This window comes from Molossus molossus, unplaced genomic scaffold, assembly GCF_014108415.1.
Source record: "Molossus molossus isolate mMolMol1 unplaced genomic scaffold, mMolMol1.p scaffold_m16_p_1, whole genome shotgun sequence".
In the NCBI taxonomy this organism is placed as follows: domain Eukaryota; kingdom Metazoa; phylum Chordata; class Mammalia; order Chiroptera; family Molossidae; genus Molossus; species Molossus molossus.
The window spans coordinates 95,469,195-95,492,013 of NW_023425344.1; the positions used below are offsets into that span (position 1 = coordinate 95,469,195).

The window sequence follows — 22,819 nt, forward strand, 5'->3', positions numbered from 1 at the left end:
CACACACACACACACACACAGACTCACATTTTGGTAAAAGACAGTCAAGGAGCTGGATTTCTCTTGCCTCACTTGCTCCCACTGAACCTCAGCCCTAACATTTCCCTGGTCCAGTGCACACGCTCCCACTCTGCCCTCCCAGGTGTTCCCATCACTTCTCCCCTCTTTGGGGACCCTTCCCATTTACCACCTGGGGACTCTTAAAGTAGCCCCTCTTCGTTTCCAGCTCTAATAATACTACTACTAATAATGGCAGCTACCCTTTATTGAGCACTTGTGCTCCAAGCAAAAAAGACCTCATCAGATCATTACAGCAATCCATGAAGAATGCATTATCCCCGTTTTATAGACAAAATATTGAGGTTCCAGAGGGTGTGTCACACTGCACAGTAAGCAACACAGCAGGGATTCTCTCCCAGTCCTCCCACCCCTGCTCTTTGCGTGCACCCGACCCTAAGGCCGCTGTTGGGTCAGCCTTCGGGCAAACCCCTAGGAGCTGGGAAGCTTAAGGCAACTGGAACTTTAAACCACCGGGACCATATCACGAGAGGGGCATAGAGTGGGGAGATGGCCAGGCAGCAGGAGCCAGTGCAGTGGACACAGCTGTTGGACTCTCCACACTGGGGAGTCTGGCAGAGGTGGGGGTGGAGCTGTCAAGTCCTTGCTGGGCCCTGTCTCCCCACCCCCACCCCTCCTCTTTTCTTTCTTCTCCACACACACACTTTCCTACCTGCTCCTGGCCCCCATAAAAAGGTTCTCAGTCCCCTTCTTTGGTCTGGAATTCCTTCTTTGGAGACAAAACCTTACGTTCTATAATTAGAGAGGAAAGGCTGGAAAATGCAAAATATATCCAAATACCTGGCTAAGGAAAGGCTGTGGTGAGGACCAGTTTCTGAGGGTAAAGAGTGTCAGTTCTCTTCCTATTTGAGTGTTACCCTTCCTTTGGTGAGAACATGAAAGCCTTTGGCCTATGAACCGTAAAAGAAATCTGAAAGAGGGCCTCTTCCTTCCTGCAGTAAGAGAGCCAGAGGCCGCCAGGCCAGGGAGGAACTCAGCTGGCACCAATGCCAGGGAAAAAGGGTGGCTCCTACCCTGGATCAAAGGAGCTCCAGATCTGATCTAGTTCCTCCATCACCCTCACCTCACAGCTGAGTTCCCTTTTCTCTTTGGTTCTCCAAGTGCCCTCTGGAACTGGAAGAACGAGCAACATCTGTATCACCTGGAACCTTGCGAGAAATGCACATTTTTGGGCCCCATGCCAGACTTTCTGAACCAGAAAATGGAAATGAGGCCCAGCCATCTGTTTAACCAGCCTTCCAACTTGCTTCTCTGCCTGCAAGTTTGAGCACCTCTGTCCTCAGGGCCTCAGATCACCAGACCATTCTAAAATGATAACCGGGGCCTGGCTAGACAGCCCTCAGTTGTGGTTCTGGCAATCAGGCTAGATTTAAAAAACAACACTTTGATGTGCTGAGAACTCCTTAGGACAGGAACAGTGAGTGTTAAATCAATAGTACATTAGACTGAGAACACAAATGTTCGCAGATACAATGGAAAGTTTGGTGACTAATGATGAAATTACTTGGTTCTATGACTCATGCTATAGTGATGACAGAACCTGGGAGTATATTCTTACTTTAAAATTGCTTCATATCTTTCCTCCACATCAAAACCCAGAGGGCCATGTCCCACTACTCTGGCCCACTTCCCCAACAGGTACTGGCTACCACTTGAGCAAATCTAATCGTCCCTGCCACTCTCTTATTCCTTGTGTGAACTTGTCTCAGCTGTTTCCTTTCTTCTGCAAGGGACAAGAAGAAACACTCCGAGTTATTAAATGTTGACATCAATCCTGGTCGGCTGATTTGATTGGTGGTGAAAGAATAAATGTTCCCCAGGTTATTAAGGAATGACAATCTGTGAAGGCTGCTCACTAAATGGTATGGAAACAAGACAGTGATCATCCTCATGTTCCTTTTCCTACCCAGGAATTGACTCAAAGTGCAGCAATCAGGCTACATGAGTCTGAACTGTTTTTACTTGCAATACTTCTGATACCAAATGTGTGGGTTTTTCCCCCACACCAATAACTAGTTCTCTAACTCTCTGACACCAACTGGGTATTAAATAATTCAATTCAATTCTGACACTCTCTACCCAGAGTTAACCTCAGACCCTACATACAGGTCAAGGGTTCAGTGCCAAAAGACTGCCCCTACTCCAGATGCCAGTTGCAAGTATTGGGTGTCCAGGGTACCCACTCTTCTGTCCAACTTGGCTACTAAGTCAGGAGTTCTCACAACTCCCTCCCCTTTCAGGTTCCATAATTTGCTAGAAAGGCTCACAGGGCTTAGAAAAGTGCTTTACTTGCTATTATCAATTTCTTATCGAGCCTACAACTCAGAAATAGCCAAATGGAAGAGATGCATAGGGAGGTAAGGGGGTAGAGGTGCACAGAGCGTCCACACCCTCTCTGAGCATACCGCCCAGGAGCTCCATCATTTAGGGGTTTTCACTGAGGTTTCATTACATAGACATGATTGATTAAATTATTGACCATCTCCAGCCTCTCTCCTCTGCCTAGAGGTGAGGGGAGGCTGAACGTTCCAATCCTCTCATCATGCTAGGTCTTTCTGGCCACCACCCGCATTCTGAAGCTGTCTAGGGGGCCCCCAGCAACCAGTCATTTTATTAGCATACAAAAATCTCTCATTACTCCAGAAATTTCGAAAGTTTTAGGAGATTATTTTATAAGAACACATAAAGACTTCCCTCTTTTTAAATTTTTTTTTTTTTTTTTATCCTCACCCGAGGATATTTTTCCATTTTTTGTACAGATAGAGTGGGAGGGAGAGAGAGGAAGGGAGAGAGAGACAGAAACATCGATGTGAAGGGACACATCGAGTGGCTGCCACCTGCACAACCAACCAGGGCCGGGGACAAACTGCAACCGCAGTACATGCCCTTAGCGGGAACCGAACCCGGGTCTCTACGGACCGCAGGCCGACGCTCTAACCGCTGAGCCAAACCGGCCAGGGCTTTCATTGTTTTTTTGTTTGTTTTAATTTTTTTTTTTCTTTATTGATTTTAGAGAGAGAGGGAGAGAGAGAAACATCGATGAGAGAGAACGGCGACTGTCCGCCTCCTGTGTGCTCCCCATTGGGGATTTGGCCCACTGCCTGGGCATGTGCCTCTTGGTGCATGGGTCGATGCACAACCACTGAGTCACACCGGCCACACTCAAAGGTTTTAGGAGCTGTGTGCCAGGAACCAGCAACAAATATTACATATATATATATATTTTTTTTACTATATCACAATCAGCCAGGTGAGTCCACAGAGCAGTAAAGGTGCCAAATAGAAGAAAGAAAGGCCCACCTCAGACAAAGGGCATGTGCTCTGGCTTCACTATGACTTGTAGCTGGGCAAGTATGAGATGTGCAGCCTTAAGCACTTTCTCTAGCCTTAGATAATATCTACCTTCCATGGCAACCAAGTAAAGTGCATGTCCACCTGGTGTTATGGTTATGACAGGGAAAAGGGCAATGAAATCTGCAATTCCTAAAACATCCCTTCTTGCTCTGCTCACACAGACTGACAACCACACTCACCAAGGCCCTGGCACAGGAACTGAATGAAGCCTCATTGTTCATGATCTTGATCTCCAGCCAGGCCCATGTGTCTTTCCAGAAGGCCCTACCAGGGCTGTTGTCCCCACAACAACAGGCAGTATACTGTCTAACAGGAAGTAGTAACACTTACTTCCATCTCCTAGGCATCTTCTCCCTTCAAAAGTGAGGAAGGAGCCCTGGCCGATTTGGCTCAGCGGTTGGAGCGTTGGCCTGCGGACCAGAGAGTCCTGGGTTCGGTTCCTGCTAAGGGCACATACCACCCCCCCCCCCAAATAATAATAATAAAATAAAACAAATATAAATTGAGTTTAAAAAATAAAATGAGGAAGGAGTTACAACTATTACCCATAAAAGATAGCAGGCTAAGAAACTGATTCTGATTAAGGAGTGATGAAAAAAAACAACAACAACCCACTTGTTCTGACTTTTCAGCTCACCTGGATGGGTTTTTTCACTACATTGAAAGAGGGCCATGGGTACTTTAAATTTTAGATCAGAACATTGTTCCTAACATCATTTCTTCAAATTGCAATATGAAACAGCACTTTTCACACTAAGCTGACTGGAAAGGTGACCTGTCTTTGAGAGATTTGAGCCCACCAAATAATAAAGCATTTTCTCAGGTACTGGCCTTCACAGAGGCAAAATAAGCTGGAATGTGAGGGAGGATCGCCCTCCCCTATTTCTCTAGGTTAGAGTTCCTTAAGTCTTGTCATTATCATTATTATTATCACTATTATTATTAGCATATTTATTGACCTGTGCGTGAGGTACTGCTCAAGATTCCAGAGAAACAGCAGTGAACAAAAGGAAAAATAGAAAGTGTGTCGGAGGTGATGCAGAGAAAAATAAAGCCAAGCAGGAGAAGAGGGAGTAGAAGGATTTTGAATGAGTGGCCAGGATGAGTACCAGAAAGGTACTTTTGGGGGTGACTCCCTCCAGCCCTGATGTAATTTCTATTCAATCCAGCCGGCCATTTGGGCAGTCCTCTGTGCCTGTCCTATGCTCCTGAAGACCTAAAGATAAAAATGGGATAAAGTTCTCCAAATCCTTCCAGGGATGATGTCCCTGAAAAGCTCGAAGGAGTTGACCAGTGAGCTGATTTTCCTCCTGATCAGGACCAGCTTGCTTTCGGTTCAGGTCGCCGCTCGGCGGGGCAGGGGCGGGCCGCAGGGGGCGGGCTGCAGGGGCGGCCCGGCGGGGCGCGCAGGGGTTAAGCGGTTTCCGCGAGGGCCCCCCCTCCCCCGCCGCGCTTCCCGCCTCGCCGGGTTCCACCTCCTTGGGTGACGCGCCCCGGCTTTGCCCAAATAAGTCCCTTTCCCTCACCCTCGTCCTGCACCCGGAGCTTGCAGGAGCCCCCGAGTTGAGGGGCTGGCACTTGGACGTCGCCCGGCCTTAGAGTCCCAGGCTGGCCCTGCGGGGAGCGGCCTCCGCGATGCCCTTCAGGAAAGGTAGGCAGGGTCCCCCTCGGAACCAGCCCGGGGACCTGCGCGGGCCAGGTGAGGAGCCCAGGGCGGGACCGCGGCGGTGCCGGGGGTGGTCGCTGGCGGTGCCACGATAGGGCGCCGCGTTGTCCCATCCGGGCCAGCACTGCGCTCTGTGCCCAGAACTACCCCCACCCCGGCTCCGCGTCCCCAGCCCCAGCCTGGCATCGAACCCTCCCGGCCGGCGCCGCCCCTCAGCGCGCGCGGGCGGACCCCGGGTGCGGAGCGGGGGCGCAGAGCTGGGCGCGAGGCTTGGCAGCGGGAGCGCCCCCTCCCTTGCGCTCCGCTGAGTTCCGAGGTGCAGGTGGCAGAGGATTCTCCGAACGGACGATCTGGGGGCGCTGCAGTGGCGGGTCCTTGCAGCGCCGGATCCCGGCGGACTGCAGTATGAATCTAGGAGGGGTACTGGGGGCACGGCTGGTGCAGAAGGCAAATGTGCGTGTGAATCCCGTCTTCTCCCTTTCCCACCTCCCACCCGTGGGAAGTCATGGACCCACCCGGAGCCTCAGTTTCTTCATGGACAAAATGGGCGCTTGAACACGGACGACTGTGTGGGGACTGGTGAGACGGTGCACAGAAAAGCAGACGCTTGGAGAGGGGAGATTGACTAGGAAGTTGCCCTCGGGCAAGATCTTCCTCGGTGCGCGGGGCACCCTGCATGGCCCACCTCAGGCCTCCCTAGGTGATGTGCCTCCTCCATTTAGGCACCTCCCAGGCGCTTTCTCCTCCGCACGGGGTGGTGGGTGTGCGCGCAAGGCTGCGGGGAACGTCCCAGATGCTCCTGTGGTCCCGGTGTGGAAAGAGTCGCCCTTGTGTTTGGCCCCGCGCTGTGGGCAGGGCACGCAGGCCCTGCTGCTCCCGAGGCACCGTAGGGCCGGGTGGGGGCCTGGGAGAGGGAGGGAGACTCAAATTTACTTTCCAGTCAGAACTGTCTGACGCCTCTGCCTTTTCTATTTGTGTTGAGAGAGGCTTGGGCTCTGGTGACTCATATCACTGAAGACCCAAGGCTTCCCTACCCCAACCTGGCTACAGCTGAGGGTGAGAACTGAGAGGAACTTGACTCTGAGACTGGTACTGGGGCCCATGCTGTGAGCTTTCTCCCGCTCCCTCCACCCCGCCTTTCTTGCACTTTCTTCACGTCCCTCATAATTCAGGTTGTCGGGTTAATGCTACAGTTGCCGTGACACCCTGTTGGCCTTTGTCCCTATACAGAGGTTGCTAAGATGCCATTTGGAGCTCCTGGTTGTGAAGGGGGATGATTGGCACTCCCGGTCCTGTTGGGGTGGGGTGGAAAGGAAGGAGACAGCTAAGAACAGGGACGTTGAGCTCTATTTGGTCCTCAGTCAGCTGATGATGGTTAGTCCCATGGTTACTGTCCTCAATGTCTCCATTATTCCATATATAACATGGCCACCTTGTTTCGGGAGGTTCTCTCAGAGCCCCGCCTGACCTCATTTCACTGCAGTATGAATGGTCATTTCTCTGCTGAGTTGATCACCTTCCCTGCCCACTGGGTCCTTGAGGTCTCTGGTGGCAAACTCCCCAAAGGCAAAGATGCCTGTTTACTTGTCCCAGCACTCCGGGTACCCTGATGCAGCAAAGATCAAACAACTGGGCTGCTAAAGGATTTTTATAAATGAAGATTTCACTTTATGACAGGATATTTTAGTGTATTACTACATCACACAGGACAAAGCATTTGCACACTGCCAACCATGTTAAGCTTTTTCGTTTGTTTTTTTAATCTGAAGAGAACTTCGCTGCATGAAGAGGAAAATACTGCCCCTTCATTCTGTGGATGCTGATTTCTGAATCTCCCAGGTTGTGAGAAACAGCTGGGTTTTCTGGAGGCTTTGGTCTAAGCCTGGGTGGGGACTCTGGAGGACTTCGCGTCTAAGGCAGAACTTCCCACTTCATTGAGCACAAGTGGAAAATACAGAGATACCGGGTTTGTTCAGCATGGTGATGAGATGTCACCTGGAGCTGCCTGACTTGGAAAGGTCTGCCTGTGAGGGGGAGCACCCCATTCCTGCAGCTGTCAGATGGTGGAGACTTCAGACGGCACCCTCCCAGTCCAGGCAGATCTCACCTCACTAAGTGTTTGCTTTTATGTGCACTGTCTCACCAGTCCCCACTCAGCTGTCCCTATTCAAGGGTCCATTTTGCCGATGAAGAAAACTGAGGCTCCAGGTGGTTAAATGGCTTCCAAGAGTTGAAAATTATATCTTTTTGAATTTTGAACTGTATGAATGTATTAACTATTTGGAAAAGTAATTTAAGGCCCTGGCCGGATGGTTCAGTTAGTTGGAGCATCATCCCGTAACATCACAAGGTTGCAGGTTCCGTTCCCATTCGGGGCACATACCTAGGTTGCAGGTTTGATCCCCGGTTGGGGCATGTATAGAAGGCAACTGATCGATGTTTCTTTTTCTCTCTCTCCCTTCTTCTCTCTCTAAAATCAATAAAAACATGTCTTTAGGTGAGGATTAAAAAAAAAAAAAGTTGCCCAGCTGGTGTGCCTCTGTGGTTGAGCATCAACCCATGCACCAAGAGGTCCCCGGTTCCTGGTTGGCACATGCCCAGGTTGTGAGTCAAATCCCCAGTGGGGGGCATGCAGGAGACGGCCAATCGATGATCTCTCTTATCCATGTTTCCATCACTCTCTCTCCCTCTCCCTTCCTATCTCTCTAAAAATCAATAAAGAAAACACATTTTAAAAAAAGTAAAAGTAGCCCTGGCCAATTTGGCTCAGCGGTTGGAGCGTTGGCTTGTGGTCCAGAGAGACCCAGGTTTGGTTCCTGCTAAGGGCATGTACCTCAGTTGCAGTTTGTCCTCTGACCTGGTTGGGTTGTGCAGGTGGCAACCACTCGATGTGCCCCTTTCATGTCGATGTTTCTCTCTCTCTGTCTCTTCCTCTCTCTCCCTCCCACTCTATCTGAACAAAATATGGAGAAAAAAAAAAAGTAAAAGTAGCCCTGGTCGGTTTTGCTCAGCAGTTAGAGCGTCGGCCTGTGGTCCAGAGAGACCTGGGTTCAGTTCCTGCTAAGGGCACATACCTCGGTTGCAGTTTGTCCCTGGCCCTAGTTGGGTCGTGCGGGTGGCAACAACTCAATTTGTCCCTTTCACCTCAATGTTTCTCTCTTTCTCTCTCCCTCCCACTCTATCTGAACAAAATATCAAAAAATGTCCTCGGGTGAGGATTAAAAAAAAAAAAAAGTAAAAGTAATTAAAAACAATAGGAAATGAAAAGATTTTGCTTTTCTCCCCAAAACAAAGAGAAGCCAGATGGAGGATTTCCCACGGACTTAACTGTTAAGTTCCTTCCCATGCTGTGTTTCTGTGTCTTGACAAGTAAGACTTTGGGAGCAACTCATTCATTCATTCATGTATTCATCCTCTAGATTGCGTGGCTTGGTGTGCACCAGGCATGCACTAGGCTCTGGGTCAATAAGATAGACTTGGCAAGTCCCTCCCTGTAGTTAGACCTTTCTTCCTCTCTGACGTGGTCCACAGCGCTATGGTAATGTCAGGCAGAAACTATGTAGCATAAATGGAATGACTGGTGGTGGCCGAGACTAGCCCGGGCAGCAGCTGGCAGTGACCGTTCCAGCTGGCAGGTAGGATGAAATGTAAGCACTACATTCATGCTCAGGTCTCTTCTTGGCCGGTTCCAGGGTGATGGTGGCTGCAGTTGGGGAATAGAGTTGGATCCTCAGCCAAGTTGCTGGAAGAAGTAGGTTTGCAGATTGATTTGAGTAAGGAGAAGGAAATGTCCTTGTGTGAAACATGAAGGAAATTAGTGAGAACAGAAGGGGGCAGGAAAAACAAGACTCAGAGCAAGGCCATGAATGGGTTGATCAAAGCCAGAAACTGGCTCTGGCCAGTGTTGCTCAGTGGTTAAAGCATCATCCCATGCACCAAAGGGTCTCAGGTTCGATTGCCAATCAGGGCACATACCCAGGGTGTGGGTTCAGTCCCCAGTTGGGACATGTACAGGTGGCATCCAATCGATGTTTCTCTCTTACATCGATGTTTCTCTCTCCCTGTTCCTTCCTCTCTCTAGGATCAATGAAAAAAAAAAGCCATAAAAACATATCTTTGGATGAAGATTTTAAAAAAAAAGCTGGAAACTAGCTGTAAAGGGAGGCTCAGGCAGTTCCTACTCTAAGAGAGGAGAGCTTTAAAAATAGGATAAACCACAGAACTTATATGCATGTACACATAACCAATGGACATGGACAACAAAGCCGGGGACGGGGCAGGGAGGATGGGGAGGGGGGTTGCAAATGGGGTAAAAAAGGAGAAACATCTGTAACAAAAATAAAAAATTTAAAAAAAAAGCAAAATAAATAAATAAAAATAGGATAAATCATGATTGTTTAGGTGATTTAGGTGTGGCTCTGCTCAGAGACTGGAGTCTAAATTCTTGATGTCCCCAGATAGCCATGCCTCAAGTATTCTTGCACATCTCCACCTTCAGAAGGGACAGGAAACTAGGGGTGGAGGTTCTAATAGTAAATAACAATAAGATGCCAAACGAACACTTGCTGATACCTAGGTGCTGTGCTAAGTGCCATACCTGTGTTCATTTATCCTCACAACTGCCCTCGGACCCTTTGGTGCATGGTGTTATTATTTTCATTGTAAAGATAAAGGAAGTAAGGCTTAGAAAGGTTGTGTAACTTGTCTAAGTTCCCTCATCAGACTGGGTGCTAAACAGAGCTGGGACTTTGATGTCTGTACTCTGCCTTTCCAGCACAGACCACAGTGATAGGATAGGATGTAGAGCAGGCAGAAACCACATAGTAGGAGGTGTCTCCTTCTGAACCAGCATCTTCTTTCACATTTGAATCAAGTGGAGGGACAGACTTAGATGCCTGACTCACCTGAATCTTTGAGAGATGGGTGCAGACTGACCCAGATGGGCCTACATGTGAAAACAGCCGGGCTCTGCCTCTCTCGAGGTGACTCAGGACACTGCTGTCAGGTGTTGTGGGGTTGATAAGCCAGCCAGATGTCAGGCCCCTGCTGGTCACAGGGTTCCAGGGATGCTCAGGGAACGTAGCGAAAAACAAGTTGTGCCATCAGAGGGGAAGCAACCCCTTTGGAATTCCTGCAGGTCAGCTGCTTGCAACAGGAACTCACAGATAGATCAAGATTTTTAGACCCCAAATCAGGACCTGTCCTCCTTTTCTCTCGTCAGTGGGAGTGCAAAGAGCAGATCCTGAAAAGACACTGTCCAGGAGGAACCAGGCTGGTCCTGGGTTCTCTCCTTCCTTTCCAGAGCACTTACGCTGCTGGGCGCCGCCCTGGGCCCCGGGTGCCTGCACTGGCCGGCTGTGTTCGGGGGTGCTCTCTTCCCTTGGGGCCCACCAGCTTCCTGGGTGAGAACAGGGCTCCCAGGCCATCTCGGAGCTCTGCCCCTGGCATGCCTGCAGCGTGCTCCCCAAGGAAGGGGACGTCGGCTTTGGCTCAGCGTCTGATCAGGGGCCTTCCATCTCCAAGTTTTCCCTCTGCAGTTTATCTTGTGAATTCTCAGCTGATAGTGTCTTTGCAGGTCTCTTATCGTTGAGCTGTGCCCTTCTAACGTTTTCCTGTTACTCCTTAAAGCTCATTCTCTGCTGTGGTCAGATATGTTCCTCAGTGTCCAGTCGTAACCAGCCTCGGGCCACCCTGTGCTTTTGCAATCTGTTGCTTTTCTCTGACATCCTCTGCTTTTCTTGGACCCAGCCACACCCTCCCAAATGCCCACCATCCTTCATGCTACACTTACTCAGGCATGAGCATGAGTCTCTGCACGTACGTACATGTACGCTTCTCGTCATTCTTTAAGGCTCTGCTCAAGTTCAAGTCTTCTCTGCCCCCTTTTCCATCTACTCTATGTAGATGGGGCTCTTGCAGGTATACCCTGTCCCATAACCAGCATTTCAAATGTGTCCTCAAAAATGCTTCCTGGCCCTGGCTGGTTTGGCTCAGCAGTTAGAGCGTCAGCTCGCGGACCAGAAAGTCCTGGGTTTGGTTCCAGCTTGACTCGGTTGCAGTTTGACCCGTCCCCATGGGGTTGTGTGGGTGGCGGCCAGTCAATGTGTCTCTCTCACATCGATGTTTCTCTCTCTCTTCCTCCTTCTCTCCTTCTAATCTATCTGAAGATGGATGCAGGAATGTCCTCGGGTGAAGATAAAAAAAAAATGCTTCCTGTATGTTTATTTGTCAGCTATCCGGGGGAGGGTCTGTATATCTACTTCCATAGGGCCATATGGTAGTAAGTGCTTCATAAATTCTTGTGCTTGGTTGATTTGTCAAAAACTCCCATTTTTCTCTGGAATGGGTAGTTGCAGAGCCAAATTAAGATCATCAGAAACCATAATCACTGAAAAATTATGGTCTCCTCCCCATATGTAAATTTAAAATAAAGACAGTACTGCCTGGCTGGTGTGGCTCAGTGGATTGAGCATCGTCCCATGGACTTAGGGGCCCTGATTCCATTCCTGGTCTGGGCACATGCCAGGATTGAGGACTCAATCCCCAGTGTGGGGCGGGCAGGAGGCAGCCAATCGATGTTTCTCTCTCACATCGATATTTCTATCTCTCTCCCTTCCTCTCTCTCTAAAAATACATATATACATACATATTAAAAAAAATAAAATAAAGACAGTACCAAGCCATAAATGTAAACAAGGTGTACACATTTCTGATTTTTACTTTGGTCACCATTTTGGTACTTTTTCGGGAACTATCAAGTTGTGAACAACATTCACATCGGTGGGTGCTGCGAGCATAAGGTGTAGTCTGAATACTGGTTCATTCAGATTGGGGGGTCTCACGCAGGTAGACTTTCTCTTTGTAGAGAGCCAGAAACACCTGTAGATCTTTGAAGTGTTTAAGCATCCATCTCATTATTAATCCTCTGCAATGAATTGTGTCTCTAACTTCACAGGCCATCACGACCTTCCCAAGGGCAGGGCCTGGGTCTTCATTTTTGTCCCAGCACCTGGCCTCTCTCCTTTCTCCGTATCTGCAGCCAGTCCCCAGGAGGTATGGGAAAGAGCATCTTGGCGTGTAAGGAAGGCCAGTCTTCTCATCCTTCCCAATTGTTATATTTGTGGTGAAAGCTAGATAGAATGAACAAGGGGGAAAGAGGTCACAAAAGGGCAGTGGGAGGGGCAGGGGCAGTGGGTCAGAGAAAAGAGGAGAAGGGAGGGGATGGGCTGGGTGCCCCTAGCCCTCACCCCTGCCTGCTGTTCTGTAGGAGCTGTGGTCTGATGTGGCGGAAGAGCCGAGGTCTTATGTAACATCAGCCAGTCCCCCAACATGGTGGCGCCCAGGTGACTTCACGTGAGACCACTCACTCATTCTGCAGGAATGTGGCCCTGTTTACAGATCAGTTAGGCTCTGAGTGTTTGTTAGTCCTTCGCTGGGACAGTTCTGAGAGCAGCCCTGGCAGATACCCACAGGCAGTAGGAGTGGCGGTGCAGGAAGCTGGGTGAAGCCTCAGAGGTGTGGTCGGGCGCGCCACTCGTTAAGAATGGAATGTGTAGAAAACACTAGCCTGGGAGCCCGGAGTCCAGGTAGTGACAGGTCCACCCGTGTCTGTAACTGGCTGGGTGATCTCAGGTAAGCCACTTCAGAGCTCTTGGCCTCAGCCATCTGTAAAAGAAGGGAGTGAACTGAGATCTGCTCCCACTCTGACTCAGAGATTGATGCTTCCCAATTGCTTGGATGCTTGTTGCAACACACAGTGTCCCAAGCCTCTAGGGAGGCAGAAGGGATTCCCTCTGTGCCTTGTCCTGGGATCCTGGCCTGCTCTCTCCCAGCCTCTCCAGGTGAGAGACTAAGTTTTCAGGCGAGTAGCTAACGAAGAAGCCATGGCCCTGCCTTCTCTGGTCTCTGTTCCTGTGGCTTTGATTTCAGGACTGAAATTTGTGCCAAAAGGAAGCTGATGTTGGAGTCTACCTTCTGTGGATGCACATGACACCTTTCTGTCCTATTAAGCCAGGCTGGGAGTCTCTGTCCCGATGTCAAGCTGTCGTAATCATAGACATGTGGTTCCTTCAGGTAGCTCCAGGGCTAAGAACTCTGCTACTCTTTCCAGAGTCTACAGTAATCATTAGTAGCAGGTTCTCCCATGCAGAACACTTTCACAGAGGGTTGGGGAAGAGATTTAACGAATTTATTTCACAAATTGGAAGCCCTAGTGTTTTTCACATATGTTCAATTGTAAGCACCTTGGGAAATGCAGGAAACTATAAAAAATGCAAAAGTTGCTCATCATTTCATGACCTGCAGAGGAATAGTTCTCCTGCTTCCTCATGGTGATTAGGCCAGTGGAGGGGACAACAGTAAGAGGGGAAAAGTGGCCCCCCCTTCTTGTTGGCTCCAAATAGTACCTGTGGCTTCTGGTTGCATCTCATGTCCTGGGACTGAGGAAGGGGTACCTGGGCCTGGGGATGTCTAAGTCCTGGTTGGAAGCCAGGCTGGGTAAGTCTGAAGAGCAAACGGGTTTGTGGCTGTCCTGCCCCATCCACAAGCAGCCCCTCCAGATGTTGCTCAGAAAGCAACTGATATGGCAGTTCTGCAAACGCACTTCCCCTGCCTGGTGTCAACCATCAGTTTGTCAGAAAGGGAGGCTCCCTCTTCTCCGTGTCGTCAGCTAGATGAAAAGCAAGCAGGTCTTCCCGAGGTGTGGACCTTGCCCTGGCTTCCTCCCTTGATGTGAAGGGTGCAGAGCTGTTTGCTGGATCTTTTGAGGAAACAACTATGTTCTTTCTTAGGCCTGAATTGCTTTGGTATTTTACCTGTCTGCTTGACATACAGTACCCCAGAGACTGGATTCAGGAAGCCCTCGCCAAGGCTGCTGAAGTCATCCAGGAAGCTTGGGGATGTGGGCAAGCCCAGTCACAGGCAGAGCAGAGTTTCATCAGTCAGTGGGTGGAGATCAGAGGCTTTGAGAGGTACCCCCAAGGAAGTGAGGGCTTCAAAGCAGGAAGAGAGAAAGATAAGATTCTGGCCATGAGAAAGATGCAGACAGACTCTAGGGAAAGCCTGGCCTTCTACACCATGACCATCTGACTCTTAGGGTGGCCAGATCTTGGCCTGGAACAACAGGAACAGAAACACCAATTCTCTAAGAACAAAAGAACCGAACCAGCCTGGCTGGTGTGGCTCAGTGGATTGAGCGTCCTCCCATGGACTGAGAAGTCCTGGTTTGATTCCAGGTCAAGGCACATGCTGGGGTTGTGGTCTTGATCCACAGTAAGGGGCATGCAGGAGGCAGCTGATGGATGTTTCTTTCTCATATTGATGTTTCTTTCTCTAAAAAAAAAAAAAATCAATAAAAACATATTTAAAAAAACAACAACCAGACACCTATGGCTCTTATACCTAGCCACACATTTGAGTTAACTGAGGATTTTTTTAAAAAGTGATGTGCCTAGCTGGTGTGGCTCAGTGGTTGAGTGTCAACCCATGCACCAAGAGGTCACCGGTTCGATTTCTGGTCAGGGCACATGCCCAGGTTGTGGGCCCAATCCCCAGTGGAGCGCGCAGGAGGCGGCAAGTCGATGTTTCTATCTCTCTCTCCTTCTCTCTAAAATGAATAAAGAAAAAATATTTTAAAAATTAAAAAGAATAGCCCTGGCCGGTTTGGCTCAGCAGTTAGAGCATCGGCCCGCAGACCGGGGAGTCCCGGTTCGGTTTCTGCTAAGGGCACGTACCTCCATTGCAGTTCATCCCCAGCCCCGGTTGGGGTTGTGTGGGTGGCAGCCAATTGATGTGTCTCTCTCACTTCAATGTTTCTCTTCTTCCTTCTTTCCCTCCCGCTCTATCTGAAGATAAATGCAAAAAAAGAAATATCCTCGTGTGAGGATAAAACAAACAAACAAATAAATAATTAATATATTAAAAAGTCTGCTGTGCCAGAAAGTCTAATAGTTCTGGGTTGAGGACTGGACAGAAATATTAATGAAACAGTACTTATCCCTTGAATATGCAGTACATGCTGACATTCTCTAATCTATTCCATTTCATTACAAAAAAATTCTGTGCTGCTCTGTCTGTGGAGTAGTCTATTCTCTATCTCATTGCTTCACTAATGAACTCACTTTCACTTTTAAAAAATTCTGGTCTGGTTCCAATAAATTGATTTCTAGGCCACTAATGGGGACTAATCCACAATCTTGAAAATGCTGTTCTAGTGCAACAGCTCGTACTGCAGATGCTGGGAAGCTGTCAGCTGCATTTCCCAGACTCCCTTGCAGTTAGAGTTCCTGATGTGAGCTAGGGTCTCTAGTAAGATGTGGGTGGTCCTGCTTCAGGCTTCTGCAGGCAGGCACTGTAGGTGGACAACCTCTCTGGGGGCTTCCTGAGCCAGGCAGCTGTGGGAGGAAGCAGTGATCTGAATGAAAGATGGAGGTCCCATAACAACCAGCCATCTGTAAGTGCCACATTTCTCTAAGGCCATTTACAAAATAAACATTTTGGGAACATTAAGAAAGGGAGGCTTATAGATTTGGTAGAAAAGGCAAGGAACACAGTTGGAAGCCTGTTGGCTGCACCTGCTTGCTGGTACCTGCCCTGGCCTGTGATGTTACTTTAGCCCTTTCCATAAGCCCTTCAGTCATGTGGCAAACAGCTGTTCAATGCCTAGTAAACCCCATGTGGGGCCCTGGCCAGTTTGGCTCAGCGGTTAGAGCGTCAGCCTGCGGTCCAGAGAGACCCGGGTTCGGTTCTGGCTAAGGGCACATACCTCGGTTGCAGTTTGTCCCCGGCCCTGGTTGGTCGTGCGGGTGGCAGCCACTTGATGTGTCCCTTTCACGTCGATGTTTCTCTCTCTCTGCCTCTCCCTCCCTCCCACTCTATCTGAACAAAAAATGGAAAAATGTCCTCGGGTGAGGATTAAAAACAAAAACAAAATAAAAAAATAAACCCCGTGTGGGTGAAGTGCTGAGGGTGCAGCCTTGAACAAAATAGACAGAAATGCCTGCCCTCATGGAGTTTACATTCTAATGGGAGCAGATGGGCAATAAACAGATAAGTAAGAAAATACAGATGTGCCTGATGGGTACAGGTGCTGAGGAGAAAAGCAAGAAAGAGGAGGCAGATGGAGGTGGAGACAGGGCCTTTTAAATATTTGTATTGTTTTTTATAGAGAGAGAGAGAAAAGAAGAGAGGGAGAGAGAGAGAGAGAGAGAGAGAAAGGGAGAGAGAGAAATATCGACTTGTTGCCTTGGCCAGTTTGCTCAGTGGTTAGAGTGTCGGTCCACGTACCAGAGCATCCTGGGTTCAGTTCCAGCTAAGGGCACATACCTCAGTTGCAGTTTGTCCTCAGCTCCAGTTGGGGTTGTGTGGGTGGTGGCCACTTGATGTGTCTCTCTCGCATTGATGTTTCTCTCTTTCTCTTTCTCCCTCTCTCCCTCCCGCTCTATCTGAAGATAAATGCAAAAAAAAAAAAAAAAGAAAATGTCCTTGGGTGAAGATAAATAGATATAGATATAGATATAGATATAGATATAGATATAGATATAGATATAGATATAGATATAGATAAGTTGTTTCATTTATTTATACATTCATTGGTTGGTTGAGTCTTATATGTGCCCTGACCCAGGATCAAACCTCCAACCTTGGCATACTGGGTTCTAACCAACTGAGCTACCTGGCCAGGGCCAAGGTAGGGGCCTTTGAAATAGTATGGTCAGCCCTGGCCAGTTTGACTCAGCGGGTGAGCGTCAGCCTGCGGACCAGAGAGTCCTGGGTTCGGTTCCTGCTAGGGGCACGTACCACAAAAAACAAAACAAAAAAAAGAAAGAAATAGTATGGTGACTGAGAGGTGACCCACAGAGGGAGTAAGAAGTGGGCCATGTGACATTTTCCCCTTGCCCCGCCCCCCCCATGTGACATCTTAGGCAAGCACTCCAGCAGGGAGCAGTGTAGGTGCAGAGGTGGGGCCTCTTTGCACTGAATGTGGGAGGCCAGAGAGGATGGAGCAGCATGACTGTGGGGCAGGGTAGAGAAATGCAGGGGCGGGTCCTGGAGATCAGGTCACTGTAAGGCTTTGGCCTCTTGCTCAGGGTGGGATGGGAAACCCTCAGCGGGTTTTAGTGGAGGCGTGGAATTAATACACTGCCTGTTATACCCCACACATGCAGTATGTGGCTGCCCTCCTGAGAGTAGTTTGTAGGGTGATGAGGGTGAAGCAGGGAGACCAGGTCTATCAGGGAGCGGTGATTCTGGCTTAGATCAGGGTGGTGGAGGGCAAGTGGTTGTAAGTAATTGGATTCTGAATATACTTAGTGGATGGAGACGGCGATGGATTGGATGTGGGGTGAGAGAGAGTTGTGGATGCCTCCTAACTGCATTCTAGGCGACATGTGGAGATGCTGCGGAGAACTGACTTTTTTTACAGCTGTACCAACAGCAGAGGCGGAGGTTACTGTGAGTTCAGCCCAGCTCTGCAACCCTGTTGAGTAACTGCAACGGTAGCAGCAGATTTTCCTGAGGCTCATTTTCTGTCCCTGGGTCAAAAGGACTGGGACTCGGCAAGCAGCCTTCTAGAAAGACCCATTATGCTCTGGGTCAACTGCCTGACACACCCTCCTTTGAAGAAGAAACTGGCTTTCAAAATCAGAGTTGCTGCCTGGCCGGTTTGGCTCAGCAATTAGAGCCTCGGCCTGAGGTCCGGGGAGACCTGGGTTCGGTTCCCGCTAAGAGCACGTCGTACCCCGGTTGCAGTTTGTCCCCGGCCCTGGTTGGGTCGTGTCGGTGGAAACCACTCGATGTGTCCCTTTCACGTCGATGTTACTCTCTCTCTCTCTCCCTCCCACTCTATCTGAACAAAATATCGAAAAATGTCCTGAGGGTGAGGATAAAAAAAAAATTGCTGATTATTGCCATGTCAAATTTGATGTGGTTTACATACAGGTACTGAGCATAGATATTTTCCAAGCTGGTAGGGAAGCATTAGGTAGGTTTTCCATGTTGCCAATGTTTCCATGTCAGTAGTATCCAATTGGCAGTTATATTTCTGTCTATTCTTTAGTTTCCTTAAATTGTGAAGGGTTTGATTGTAGGGGAAGGGAAAAAACCTGCTCCAGGAAGTCTTCCTGAACAAACTAAGCCCAGCCACCAGCTGACCAAGTTAGTCTCCAGACAGGCCAGCCAGCTCAACCTGGTTTGCCTGGAATTTCCCCGTTTGCATGGAAAGTCAGGAGACCCAGCAACCTCCTTAGTCCCAGGCAGACCAGAAGGTCAGTCACGCTATCTACCTCCATCCAAGCCCCGAGCCATAGGCTTGATGACAACTAGATGACCTCATCTTAGAGAAATGGGTTTTAAAACCTCATTAATGTTTGAACAACAAAAAGAAACCAACTGATGGCCCTGAGCTACAGACTTGAAACTGTCAACAGACATATTAGGAAATCAAAACAAAAATTATTTTATCATCAACGTGCTGCCTCATAATAACAGTACAGGAATCTGAATCTGAAAATTGCCTGGTTTCTGTGTGAAAAATCTAAAACTTGAACGTCATCCCTTTCTAATAAAAATGAGTCAATTAGCATCCACTTTACAATGAATCATGTTTGCTATCGTTACATTATTTCCCAGATGAAAATGGAGAACAAAAAAATGGAATCCACTTGAAGCAGAAATCATGTTTTGTGCAAATTCTGGATTATATAAAAGCTTTTCTTTGGAAGTAATTTGAATGAAGCAAAAGAACATGCTGTCACTACTGCTTTATAGGACTTTGATTTCTTAACCTTACAAAACTTTATTTTCTTTTTAATATTTTTTCTTTATTGATTTTTCAGATAGAGGAAGGGAGAGGGAGAGGGATAGATAGAAACATTGATGAGAGAGAACATCGATTAGCCTCCTCTTGCATGCCCCCCACTGGGGATTGCGAGCCCACAACCTGGGCATGTGCCCTGACCATGAATCAAACTGGTGTTCTCTTGGTGCATGGGTTGGTGCTCAACCACTGAGCCACACTGGCTGGGCAACCTTACAGAACTTTAAAAATTTCATTTTGGAATGCATAAGTAATATACAGCACGACGGTAAAATCATAATGCATTCCACAGAAGAGCCAACTGCACCAAGCAAGGAGACAGTCCTCTTTCCTCTGTGGCTTTGTTCCTTTTGCTGTTAGAAACTGAATCAGGCAATGTGTAACAGGACATAAGGAAATACATTTAATCTGTTCAGTGACCAGGTAAATGCAGATGAGACTACCGTGGGAGATACAGTTTTACCTCTCTTTGGTTGGCAGAAGTGAAGAAGTCACAGCTTTAAGTGTGGGAGAGAACGTGGATAGAAGGGTCTCTGGTACGTTGTGGTGGGCATGTAAATTGGTACAAGTGCCTTGGAAACGGTTTGGAATTATCTTGCAAAATTGAAATTCGCATACCCTGTAACCAGGTGTGTCATTCTGAGGTGTGTCTCTGAGAGAAACTCACATTCAGGTGATGTTCACAGCAGCACACTAATAGAAACACTTTTAAACAAGCAAATGCATGTGAACAGGAGAAGGAATGCATTCTTGGTATAGTCCATAGTGAAATGTTATACAGCAATCTGAAGGAGCTACACTCTGATAGACACATACAGTTTTGTTAATGACTATTTTAATTCTCACTGGAGGACACTTTTTTCTTTTCATTTTTTGTTCAGATAGAGTGGGAGGGAGAGAGAGGAAGGGAAAGAGAGAAACATCGACGTGAAAGGGCCACATCCAGTGGTTGCTACCCACACAATCCAACCAGGGCCGGGGACAAACTGCAACCAAGGTACATGCCGTTAGTGGGAACCGAACCCAGGTCTCTCTGAACCGCAGGCTGACGCTCTAACCACTGAGCCAAACCGGCCAGGGCTGTTAATGACTATTTTAAAACATCACAAAAACATTAGATATAGTAAAATATTTTTTATAAAATTAATACACCTAAAACTAAACAATATAATTTTAAGGAATACATAGATAATGAAACAGTATTTATTTTATAAAGATTCAGACTTGCCCCTTTAATTTCATATGTATTTTATTTGTGTATCTATACAAACATACCAACTTTGAGATATATATATATATATATATATATATATATATATATATACACATATGTTCGATGACTCAGAATTACAGTCTTCTTGGGGTGGTGAACACATAGTGCAATATACAGATGATGTATTATAGAATTGTACACCTGGCTCTGGCTGGTTTGGCTCAGCAGTTAGAGCATCGGTCCATGGACCAAAAGGTTGTGGGTTTGACTCCAATCAAGGGCATATACCTGGGTTGTAGGTTCAGTCCCCAGCCCTGGTTGGGGTCGTGCTGGAAGCAACCAATTGATGTATCTCTTTCACATTGATGTTTCTCTCTCTCTCCCCCCTCCCTCCCTCTCCCCCCCCCCCTCCCTCCCTTCCCTTTCTCCCTTTCTCTCTTTCTCTCTCTGAAAATCAATGGAAAAATATCCTCAGGCGAGGATTAACAAAAAGAAAAAAAAGAAAAGAAAGAAAAAAACAATTGTACACCTGAAACCTATATAATTTTACTAACCAATGTCACCCCAATTAATTCAGTAATTTTTTTAAAAAAGAATTACAGTCGTCTTGCCCACCGAGCATTAATTGTATGTTAGGAAAGTAATTTTATGTGATGGCAATGAGAGGCTGTTGCCTGGAGGTTTTCTATTTCTGTCTCTCTTTTTACTCTAAAAAACGTCAAGGGTCGCCCTGGCCAGGTAGCTCACTTGGTTTGGAGAGTTGTCCCCATACACCAAGGTTGCTGGTTAGATCCCTGATCAGGGTACATACAAGAATCAACCAATGAATGCATAAGTAAGTGAAACAACAAATTGATGTTTCTCTCTCTTTCTAAAATCAATAAATTAAAAAAAAAAAAAAAGGCAAGCCAAGAATGGTATAGGGGACAATCTATATAACCTAGATCCACCAGTTGTTACATTTTATTATTATTTTTTTCTAGTTACCGCATTATATCAAGTTATTTTCTCAACCAATTTTGTTGATACTGAATCATTTGAGAATTAGTTACAAACAGCATGACACTTTATCCCTAAATACATCAGCATGTTCCTCCCAAGAACAAGAACATTCTCTTATGTGATCACAATGCAATTCTCACCCTAGATGGAAATTTAACATGGATATAAGACTTACTAGTTACCAGTGCATACTTGAATTTCTTCCATTGTCTCAATAATGTCTTTTGTAGATTTTTTTTTCTTTTTGGATCTAGGATCCAATTAAATGCCACACATTCAGGGGTTGTATTTCTCTAGTCTTTTTTTTTTTTTTTTTAAGTATGTGTCTATTGATTTTTTTAGAGAGAGAGGAAGGAAGAGAGAGATAGAAACAGATGTGGGAGAGATCGACCAGCTGCCACTTCCACGCCCCTGACTGGGGATCAAGCCCACAATCTGGGGATGTGTCCTGACCCGGAATCGAACCAGGACCTCTCAGTCCACATGTGGGATGATGCTCAGTCCACTGAGTCATACCAGCCAGGCTGGTATTGCATCTTTTAAAAATTCTTGTGGCACACTGGTTGAAAATCACAGGACTAGGGTGTCAGTTTGTCTCTTTAATTGTGATGTAAATAACCAGTCACTTGTTTGTGTTAATTGTAAAGGCAACTTTCCCTCCTTTTTTATTAAAAACTTTGTAATTAAAAACTTATCTGTGGAGGATCTTTTGCGATCACTCACAACATGTGAATAAAATATTCTGTTCTTAGAATATTTTTTTTAGAGAGAGAGAGAAGGAGAGAAATATTGATGTGAGAGAGAAACATCAATCTGTTGCCTCCCACATATGCCCCTACCCAGGGATAGAACCTGTAACCTGGGTTATGTGTTCTGACTGGGAATTGAACCTGCCACCTTTGGTATATGGGATAACACTCCAATCAACTGGGCCACACCAGCCAGGGCTGTTCCCAATAATCTTTTATGTAATAGTTTTAGTATGTATTTTTGATTCTTGACTGAAACATTATTATGGTGGCTAAAAAATGGCAATTTACTGATTCTCTCATTCTTTCAACATTTATTGGTTGGCATTCTTTTGTAAAGAAGAGCTTTCCTACCAACCCTCCCCTTTAAAATAGTTTTATTTGCCTAGCCAGGGTGGCCCATGAACTGAGGTGGCCTGGTTTGATTCCTGGTCAGGGCACATGCTCGGGTTGTGGACCTGATCCCCAGTGGGGGGCATGTGGGAGGTGGCCGATAGATGTTCTCTCTCATCGATGTTTCTGTCTCTCCCTCTTTCTCTCTCTCTGAAATCAATAAAGTAAAAAAAAAAAATCTAATATCAATAAAGAAAAAAATAAAAAAAACACTAAATTCCACTTTATAAAAAACATTAATTTTTTTTTTTTTCCTTATCCTCACCCGAGGACATTTTTCCATTTTCTGTTCAGGTACAGTGGGAGGGAGAGAGAGGAAGAGAGAGAGAGGAAGAGAGAGAGAGAGAGAGAAACATCGACATGAAAGGGACACATCGAGTGGTTGTCACCCGCACGACCAATCAGGGCCGAGGACAAACTGCAACCGAGGTATGTGCCCTTAGCGGGAACCGAACCCGGGTCTCTCTGGACTGCAGGTCGACGCTCTAACCACTGAGAAAAACCGACCAGGGCAAAAAAACATGAAAAAATTTAAAAATTGTTTTAATTTT

The 22,819-nt window shown here is 47.2% G+C and overlaps 1 protein-coding gene across 1 annotated transcript in view; it reads left to right on the forward strand.

Moving 5' to 3' along the window:
• Positions 1-4,980: 4,980 nt before the first annotated feature.
• The window catches only part of PFKFB3 (6-phosphofructo-2-kinase/fructose-2,6-biphosphatase 3), an 87,281-nt gene continuing 69,442 nt past the window's right edge, over positions 4,981-22,819 (forward strand). Inside the window, exon 1 of the mRNA XM_036241779.1 lies at positions 4,981-5,083. Within this exon, the coding sequence (XP_036097672.1) occupies positions 5,068-5,083 (16 nt within the window). The 5' untranslated portion in view covers positions 4,981-5,067. The remainder of the gene's footprint in view (positions 5,084-22,819) is intronic.